At 64.4% G+C, this 9,066-nt stretch overlaps 1 protein-coding gene across 1 annotated transcript; it reads left to right on the top strand.

Annotated features, from left to right (window-relative positions):
- The first annotated feature begins 238 nt into the window (after positions 1-238).
- LIF (LIF interleukin 6 family cytokine) lies at positions 239-3,309 on the top strand. The gene is made up of 4 exons (XM_070400168.1): positions 239-257; positions 490-780; positions 2,000-2,178; positions 2,811-3,309. The coding sequence occupies exons 1-4, from the start codon at positions 239-241 to the stop codon at positions 3,219-3,221; spliced, it is 900 nt and encodes a 299-aa protein (XP_070256269.1). The 3' UTR covers positions 3,222-3,309.
- Positions 3,310-9,066: the final 5,757 nt, after the last annotated feature.

The following is a 9,066-nucleotide window of genomic DNA, read 5'->3' as shown; positions in this document are numbered from 1 at the left end:
CCCCACCCTCCCCCCTCGCTCCCCCCCCCTTTCACTCTCACTTTCTTCCATTCATAATTTCCTATGATGCACCTCAATCAACTTCCTGGACGGGGATCCCTGCTAAATATAGCTGTTTCTCTGTCTTACAACACAGGTTCCAGTATATAAATCAGGCAAATTCCCCCTTTGAGCATGAGCCTCTGAAAACTGCCGGCATCTAAGGTCTCCTCCGAGGCCCGCTGGAGTGCAGCCCATAATGAAGGTCTTGGCAGCAGGTAAATCCACCCGCCCCGCGCCGGCTTCCGCGCCCCGCTGTGAGCCAGCACCGGGCGGGCGGGCGATCTCGGACGGGACACCCACCCGCCGCCGCCGACACATGGACGCTTGGGGCGCCCGCGCAGCCGGCCCGGCCGCTGGAGGCGCTGGGTGCCCGCCGGCCGGCCCGGGCGGGCGCAGGCACATGGTCCCGGCACCGCGCGCCTAGCCCTCCCGCCGGGGGGCCCGCAGGTTGGCGGGCCGAGGAGGGGGCGCCGCAGCCTTCCTCCAGCTCCAGCTCCTGCTCCTGCTCCTGCTCCTCCTCCTCGGTCCTGCCAGCTCCCCTGCTGCCGCGGCGCTGCCTCCGGATTCACCCTCCCTCCTTTCTTTTCTTTCTGTCTTTCCGCTTTCTCTTTTCCAACTGCGTCCCGGGCTGCTCCCTGGGAGGGGCGCCGGCCGCCGAGCCGCTTGCAAACTCTGGCTGGGACGCGAGCAGGTGCCGCCTCCATCTGCTAGAGCCTGAAAAGCTGCGGGCTGTGCTAGGTGAGCTGGGCCCGGGGAGGGGACCCCCCCCCCCCGGTTACCCCGGGGCTCAGCGTGGCCTGGGGATGCTGGGCAGAGCGGGATCACTCCGGAGAGTGAACTTGAGGCGGCCACTGTCCCAGCTGGGGGGACCGGAGCACCAAGCTCCTGCACCCCACCCCACCCCACCCCACCCCACCCCCGCCTCAGGGGTTCCCCAGCCTCACTGGTCTGCTGACCCCGGCCCCTGCACGGAACCACCTGGGACGGCCCCTCGGAGGGGACTCAGGAGTGAAGGGGGGGAAGCGGGCACCTAGGGGAGGGGCGATCGGGGGACGGGCCCCAACAGCTCCCAACTCTCCTGTCACCTTTCACTTTCTTTCCTCCCCCGCCCACCTGTCTGCCTGCGACCTTTTCCCTTTTCTGGTTGCACCATTTCCTCTTCTTCCCCGAGGCTCCGGGGGCCTGTGGGACCCCTGGATTGTCCTCACCCCGACCCAGGGCCTGGGTCAAGGAGTAGGAGAGTGGGGGGAGGGGGGGTGGTGGTGAGGGGGGCATGGAGGTGAAGTGCTGGGCAGGGCTGGGGGACAGAGAGTTTTGAATGAGGATTTGGGGATGGATGGGGGAGCAGGGCCACAGAACTGGATGGAGTTCAGAGTTCTGGATGGGGAGTGGCCGCATGGGGAGGAGGACAGAGAGAGAAGAAACGGGGAGGGGAGGGGGACAGAATTAGGGGACCCATGACCCAGGGAGCCCACGGCACGTGACAGATTCGGGAGGGATAAGTGGGTCCGTGGAAAACCTATAAAACCACACGTAGGAATCTGTCCGTCCTGGGAGATGGGACTAGAGGGGTTGTTCTTGTGTTTCGTGTGTGTGTTTAGACCCCCTGGGCCTGGGCCACGGGGCCGCCCAGCCAGAGGGCCAGGAGGCTCGGGGCTGGGTAGTTGGTGTCATCCTGGGCCCAGCTCCCAACGGGTGAGAACAGCTCAGGTCCTGCCCCTTCCCTCCTGTTCTCAGGAAAAAGCAGAGAGAGATCAGAGGGTGGAGAGACGCAGAGACAGACAGTTAGCCGCCTGGGGAGGGAGGCGCACAGACGCGGTGAGGCCAGGCCCCACGAAGCTAGAGCCGGAGGCTGAGAGGGGACGTGGTGCCCCAGGGGGACGAGGGCCACCCTCTGCCCGGAGCCCCCTTGCGCACCCCCACCTGCCTGCTCATGACCCCTCTCGCCTGTCCCCAGGAGTCGTGCCCCTGCTGCTGGTTCTGCACTGGAAACACGGGGCGGGGAGCCCCCTGCCCATCACCCCTGTCAATGCCACCTGTGTCACGCGCCACCCATGTCACAGCAACCTCATGAGCCAGATCAGGAACCAACTGGTGCAACTCAACAGCAGTGCCAACGCCCTCTTCATTCTCTATGTAAGCCCCCCCCCCCCCCCCCCGCTCCCCCAGGCCCCGAGGAAGGAGGGGGAGGGGAGAGGTGTTTGTGGCTGGAGGGAGAGAATGGGGAGGGGACTTGGTTCAACCACCCCAGACCGCCCCCCCATCTCCCGCCCCGCCCCCCCAGCCCAGGCCCGGAGACTGGAAATCACTTTCCCAGGTGCCCAGTTAGGTGGGCAGAGGAGGGGGGAGACGGGAGTTCTCCCCCACATGGAGCCAGAGGCCGATGAGGGACAAAGGGGACAGAAGTGGGGGAGGGTAAGTGGGGGGGGTGCAGCTGGGAGTGACAGTGGCTGTCAGGGGGTGCAGAGCCTCCCAGGAAGACGGGGAGTGCAGTGGGTGAAAGGGCAAGTGTGTGGGCACCTGGCCCCTCCATGGTCCTCGCCGTGATGACGATGATGATGATGATGATGATGATGATGATGCTATACCTTTCCTGGTTCCGGCCTTGACCCTTTCCCAAGGGCATCCACACCGCTGAGATGCCTACAGGACAGTAGTGGGGTCCCTGCGCCATAGGCGGGGAGCTGAGTCCTGAGAGCTCGCCCAGAGGGCTGGGATGCAGGCCCCCGGCTCTCTCGTCACCTCCCCTCCACCCCTCTGCTCCTCAGTACACGGCCCAGGGGGAGCCGTTCCCCAGCAACCTGGACAAGCTGTGCGCCCCCAACGTGACGGACTTCCCCCCCTTCCACCCCAACGGCACGGAGAAGGCCCGGCTGGTGGAGCTGTACCGCGTCGTCGCCTACCTTGGCGCCTCCCTCGGCAACATCACGCGGGACCAGAGGACCCTCAACCCCCACGCCGTCGGCCTCCACGGCAAGCTGAACGCCACGGCGGACACGCTGCGCGGCCTCCTGAGCAACGTGCACTGCCGCCTGTGCAGCAAGTACCACGTGGCCCGCGTGGAGGTGGCCTACGGCCCCGACACCTCGGACAAGGACGTCTTCCAGAAGAAGAAGATGGGCTGCCAGCTCCTGGGGAAGTACAAGCAGGTCATCGCGCTGCTGGCCCAGGCCTTCTAGGCGGGCGGCCTCGGGGCGCGCGGCGGCCCACGGTCTCGGACTCAGGGGGATCTCAGACCGAGGCCCCGGCCGAAGCCTCACCAAACGCAAGTGCCATCGGCCGGCGGACCCCGAGGCCCTCCTGGCCGGCCCGCTCCCCTCCGGGGAGGACTATGCCGAAACCCAGCAGAGTCAGAACTCCCGTCGGCGAGGCCTGGATCCTGCCTCTTTGGGGAGATCCAGCCGGGCCCTGGGGTGTGAGGCTGTGAGGGGCGTGTGGGCTGGACTTCTGCCCCACGTGACCCCGCGGCCAGGGCCTCGGTGACCAAACCGAACCCGTGATCTCCGGCGATTCTGGCCACAGGACGAGGCAGCAGGGCTGGGGACCCCCAGCGGAATGACCAGCGTCCGTGCCTTCGCTGCCCCTGGGGTAGACTTCGGAAGGTCTGGATAGGGCAGCCACAGGGGCCGGGATCCCAGGACCCCTGGGCCTCTGTGCGAGTGGGGAGTGGAAGTCGGAGAAAGGAGCTCTGGAGGGAGATGTTGCCTCCTCTTGGACACGGTGGGGGAGCTCAGGCCTCGGAGCTGCTAGGCCGAGGGTCCCGGAAGGAGGTTTCTGGGGTTCAGGCCCCTGGGGAGGCAGAGAAGCCGCCTGCAGGCCTGGGAGGGAAGACGCTGGAAGGAAGAGAGGCCCTGAGAGTCCGGACGGGCTCTCCTTCCTCTTGCCCGCATCTTCCTGCGGCCCAGGACGGGCGGGCTCTGGCGGCTGGACCCGGCGGGTGGGGTATGTGGAGGCGGGCAGGTGGCACAGACAGGTGAGGCGGTGGAGAGGGGACCCAGGCCTTCCTTCTGGGGGAGGATCTGTTGTGGAGGGGAGGGGCGGAGTCGTTCGGAGTGGCAGCTCACATCCGAGGCCTCTGGAGGCCCCGTGGGGTCACGCAAAGGTACTTGAGGGGACAGAGGCCGTCTCTGGTCCCCAGAGCAAGGGGACAGCAGAACTTGAGGTCAGGGTCTCAGGGAAGCACCTGAGACCCCAGAGTGCTGTGTGTCGGACCCGGCACAATCGTCTATTTATTATGATGCCCTATTTATATTAACTTATTGGTGCTTTCCATGGCAAAATGAATTCCCCCCTTTCCCTGTTCTCTACCCAATAGAAATAGTAGGGTGGCCCCTTCCCGGGGGGCCAGGGCCAGGGCCAGGCCTTCGCAGGGCTGCTCTGGAAACTGAAGATGTTACAAGTGGGATGAGCCTTCTGGGCGAAGCTCAGAGAAGGCTCGGAATCCGAGGGAACCGGTCAGCCATCCCTCCACCCCAGCTGTGCTTTGGGGTGTCAGGGTCCTGGCTGCAAGGCAGGCTGGTGGCATTCTGTGGAGTAGTTAGAGGGGGGGCCTTTTCCCAGGGCCGCACGCTGCTTGGCTCCAAGGGGTCATTCGACGCTGTTCTCTGGGGGGCCCCTGGAATTGTGCAGAGAGGGGGGCAGCGGGCCAGGCAGCCCGGTGACCTGCCTGTTCCTGCTTCCTGGTCCCCACGCTGCCTCCTCTAGACTAGCAGTCGAGGGGGGCGCCGGAGCAGCCCCGACGCCGCAGCACCCAGCACCCAGCACCCAGCAGGCTCGCACACAGCGGGAGGCGCCTTCTCTGGTGGCCCGAACACCCACAGAGGGCGGGCGAGCGGGCGGGCGAGCGCGAGGGCCGGGCTGGACCTCAGGAAGCGGGCAGGGCTGGGAGGAGGCCCCTGCTCCGGAGGCCAGGGAGGCCCTGGGATGTGGACCAGGAAGCTGTGGTCCCTCCCCCCACGCCCCCACCCATGTCTGGGCTCCCAGGCAGGGAACCCGATCTTTTCCTTTGTGCTGGGGCCAGGCTAGTGGAGAAACGCCCTCTGGGCTCAGAGCTCGGGCAGCTGCAGAGAGGAGAGCAGCCTCTGGCTGCTTCTCAAACGCTGAGCGCGCTGAGCAGCCGTCCGAGCAGCTCAGCCAATGCAGTGACGGTACTTTGCACTCTCTCTGCACCTCTCTGTCCTCTCTGAGTGCTCCCCCCTCCCACCCCACCCTCACCCCACCCCCACCGAGGGCAGGTGAGCAGGCAGCAGGCCGGCCCTGGGCCCGGGGTGGGGGTAGGGGTGGAGTTGGAGTGGATGTAAGGGGGGTGGCAGGGACCATGGAGATCCCATGTTCTCCGATGGGTCAATTGGTCAATGGGTTCGAATCTCGGCCTGCTGCCCACCTCATCTCTCTGGCTCAAAAGGCTTGGCTGGTGGGTCGCACATCATGTCATCACCCCATGAACACGAACAACCCCCCCCCCCCCCATTCCAGGCCAACCTGGGCCGCCTCTGAGGCTCAGGGGCCAGCACAGCCCCTGGCGCCCAGGCTCCGCCCCTGCAGGGCAGCCGCTGTCCTGTCCCCTGTTGTTCCTGGGCGGGGGTGGACCCCTGTGTGCAGCCCTGGTCGCCCGCTGGGCCCAGGAGGAGGGAGAGGGCCATGATGTTGTATTTTATTGAGAGAGGAGTATTGGGGACCTTATTTATTATTTAAATTGTTAAACAACAAAGCACCGTTAGTTTATTTGTTTCTCCTCCTTGTTGTCATCCCCCCCCTTCTTGTCCCCTCCGTGGGGACGTCCCCCCGACAGAAGCAGCCTGGCTCTGCCCGGAGGGCTCTTCAGAATAGACAGTGTGTGGGGTTGGAGCTGGGAATCGGGCGAGAAGTTCATCTCCTTTCAGATGGTACAGATGTTTTTACCTTCGGATCACGCCCCCCCCCCCCCCCGCCCGTCCCCCCAAACCCCAATACCTGGGCGTCCCTCCCACCCACCCCGCCAGCTCCGTGCTCCGTGCGTCCTCCCGGATTTCCCGCCGTCCTTTCCACTGGAGAGGACTCGGCCTTGGGGACAAATTCCTCTGTGATGAATGTACCCTGTGGGAATGTTTCATACTGACAGAATTATTTTTATTTATTCAATGTCATATTTAAAATATTTATTTTTTTATACTGAAGGAATCCTTTTTTTTTTAAAGAAAAAGAAAAAAAAGAAATTAATAAAGAATCTGCTCTTGGCAAGCTCTCCAGAGTGTCTTGATGTGGGAGATGGGGCTGGAGGGGTCGGGGGGTGGGGGTGTCTCTGTCCCGCACACGCCGTCAGGTGGGGCTCTGTTCCGCTCAGGGCGGGGGGGGGGGGGGGGCAAAGGGGGCACCTCCACCCACTAAAGGTGCCGGCGAGGGCGAGGGAAGGGATGGGCCGCTCCAAAGAGGGGCGGGGTATTGGTCCATGTCTTCACTCCTTCACTCCCAGCCCTTCACTCCTCTCTTTCTGTCGTCCCATGAGCCCCCTGAGTCATCGTCCCCATTAAACAGAGGGGGAAACTGAGGCTCAGAGCGACGAAGCCACTTGCCCAGGATCACGCCTGGTTAGGGCCACCCTCTACCTCCCCTCAGGCTGTCTCCCCTCCACGGAACCTCAGGGACCTGGACGATACCAGCTGCCCAGGCCTCTGGCCTCAAGGAAGGGACCATGACCATCCACGGGGACAGGAGAGCAGCGGGCATGAATGAATGACCGACCGCAGCAGGAAGTTCAAGGTTCCTGTCCGGACTCAGGCAGGATGCGGGGGCCAGAACCGGGGCCTTTGCGCCGGCTCTCCTGGGCCTGAGCAGCCCTCCGCGGCGGACACTGCCGTCCCTCCTCCTGCCTCGTCCCTGGGGCGGCTGCACCCTCCTCCCCAGCCTCCGGGGACCCCGTCCTTGGGGAAGGAGAGAGTCTGAAACCACCTGACCACAGACGCAGGGGCCCCGGGGAGCCCCGAGCCTCTTCCCTGTGCTTGGCGCTAGGGCTTGGGTCTGGGCTCCCCCAGCTGAGATCCATCTGGGGACCTGGGACGTTTTCCTGATGGTCCCCCCCCCCCCCCCCCCCGGCTTGTTCACGATGTCTGTAAGTGTCAGGTCGGGAGCTCGCAGGCCGATGGGGACAGTGGGGGAGCCACCTGGATGCTGGGAGTGAGGGGACAGGCTCCCAAAGGTCCCAGGTGACCGTGGGGAGACCACTCGCAGGACCCCCTGCTTCCTGTGCAGTGAGGAGCTGATCAGAAGCGCGGCATCCTGCCCCCTCTCCCCCCCAACCCCACCCCAGGCCTGCTGGTCAGAACCCGCCTGTTCACAAGGTCCCAGACAGTCCCTGCGCCCACTATCGTCTGAGAAAGGCCACCCTGCGCTCCTCCCATCGCTCGCTCCTCCCGAGTTTACTGAGATCCCAAGTGCGAGCTGCCAGGCGCACAGCTGTTCTAGCCTCTTCCTCCCGCAGCCCCGGCCCCTCCCCGCCCTGCAGGCTCCATCCCGCGCCAGGCCACACCCGCCCCGTCCGCTCCCTTCCCCTTCGAGCATGGGAGCCGGGCAGGAGGCTTTTTCAAAAGAACCCTTTCCTAGGAAACGAGGGGAAAACAAAACAAACGCCAAATCGCAAAAGCGAGGGAAGTTACGGGGAGCAGGGCCTCCCGGCTGTGCTGCGGGGCTGGGGGCCACTGGGGCCGCAGGTTCTGCTGCCTCTGCCTGGGGGGCTCTCTGGCCGCGTGGAGGGCAGGTGCTCGCTTGGCCCTGGCCCGGCCAAGAGAACAAGGGACTGCTCCTCGGTTATTGGTGGCGGGGAGGGAGGTCCCCTGCTCTGCTGGGAAGCCCCCCTCCTGCCCCAGGAGACTCAGGTCCTGTGACCCCCCCCCCTCCCCTTGCCTGTGACATTGCCACAGGAGTCGGCGATGAAGGGAGGGCTGCGGAGAGGAGCCCATGAGGCCGAAATGCTGTGTGAGCAGGACCGGCCGGCCCATCCACAGGTGCAGATGGGAGAGAATGAATCCCAGGCAGGGACGCCCTCCCTGCAGGGCCAAGGGGGTCCTCTCCCCCTGTGAGTGCGGAAGGGAGGGCCTGCCGGCTCTGAGTCCCAGGCCAGGGGTCCAGGCGGGCAGGGAAGGGGGTGCGCAGGGTGGGCCCGCCCGCTGGGGGCCGGGGGAAAGGCACTGTGTCTGACGGGTGGGGGTCAGACCAGCCTCGGTCTGTGAGTTCGGGTGAGGAAGGAATTCAGAGCCAAGACCCAAAGGGTAAGAGAACGTTTCTTGGGTAAATCGCAGAGGCAGGAAAAGCAACTCCTGGAAGAAATGGGCTGAGCCAACAAGTTCTTGGGGCAAAGGAAGGGCCCTTGGAGCTTGGGAGGGAGGGAGCTCAGGGTGACCTAGGGGTAAGGTGCTGGGGGGGTGGGGGGAGGAGGGAAAGGGAATGGAGAGGGAAGGGGGAGGCCTGGGCGGGCACTGGGTCCTCCGTCCTAAGGCAGCGGTTCTCAGCCTGTGGGTCGCGACCCCTTTGGCGGTCGAACGACCCTTTCACAGGGGTCGCCTAAGACCATCCTGCATATCAGATATTTACATGACGATTCATAACAGTAGCGACATGACAGTTATGAAGTAGCCACGAAAATGATGTTATGATTGGGTCACAACATGAGGGGCTGTATTGAAAGGGCCAGAAGGTTGAGAACCACTGGTCCTAAGGGGGTTTAGGGTGGCGACTTTAGGGGAGATCCCAGGGAAAGGTCTTAACAGAACATTCGGCAGCTCCCCAGGTGTGTCCTCTCAGGGCTGTGGTCTCTGCTGATGGATGGATTGGCCGGCACCAGGGCGGGTCATTATTCAAAGCAGCTGGTCCTGACCTCGGCCGTGGCTGCTAATTGCTTCTCTGGGCCTGGAGCTGAGACACACGGAGGCCTAGGTGTCATCTCAGGGAGGAGCGGTCAGGAGGTCCGGAGCGCAGGACCAGCCATGTGCTGGGGGCGGAGGGTCACCCCGGGGGCGAGGTCCCCCGAAGTGGATGGTCCATGGCTCGGCA

Source organism: Myotis yumanensis, unplaced genomic scaffold (assembly GCF_028538775.1).
Source record: "Myotis yumanensis isolate MYYU_CA2020_CCGP unplaced genomic scaffold, mMyoYum1.0.hap1 SCAF_19, whole genome shotgun sequence".
NCBI classification, from domain to species: Eukaryota; Metazoa; Chordata; class Mammalia; order Chiroptera; family Vespertilionidae; genus Myotis; species Myotis yumanensis.
The sequence above is the reverse complement of the archived record's forward strand: the minus strand, read 5'-3'. Positions and strand labels throughout refer to the sequence as shown.

Coding starts and splice junctions, on each gene's coding strand:
- LIF (XM_070400168.1), top strand. Junction 781..1,999: donor AAAGCTGCGGGCTGTGCTAG/GTGAGCTGGGCC, acceptor GCCTGTCCCCAG/GAGTCGTGCCCCTGCTGCTG. Junction 2,179..2,810: donor ACGCCCTCTTCATTCTCTAT/GTAAGCCCCCCC, acceptor TCTGCTCCTCAG/TACACGGCCCAGGGGGAGCC.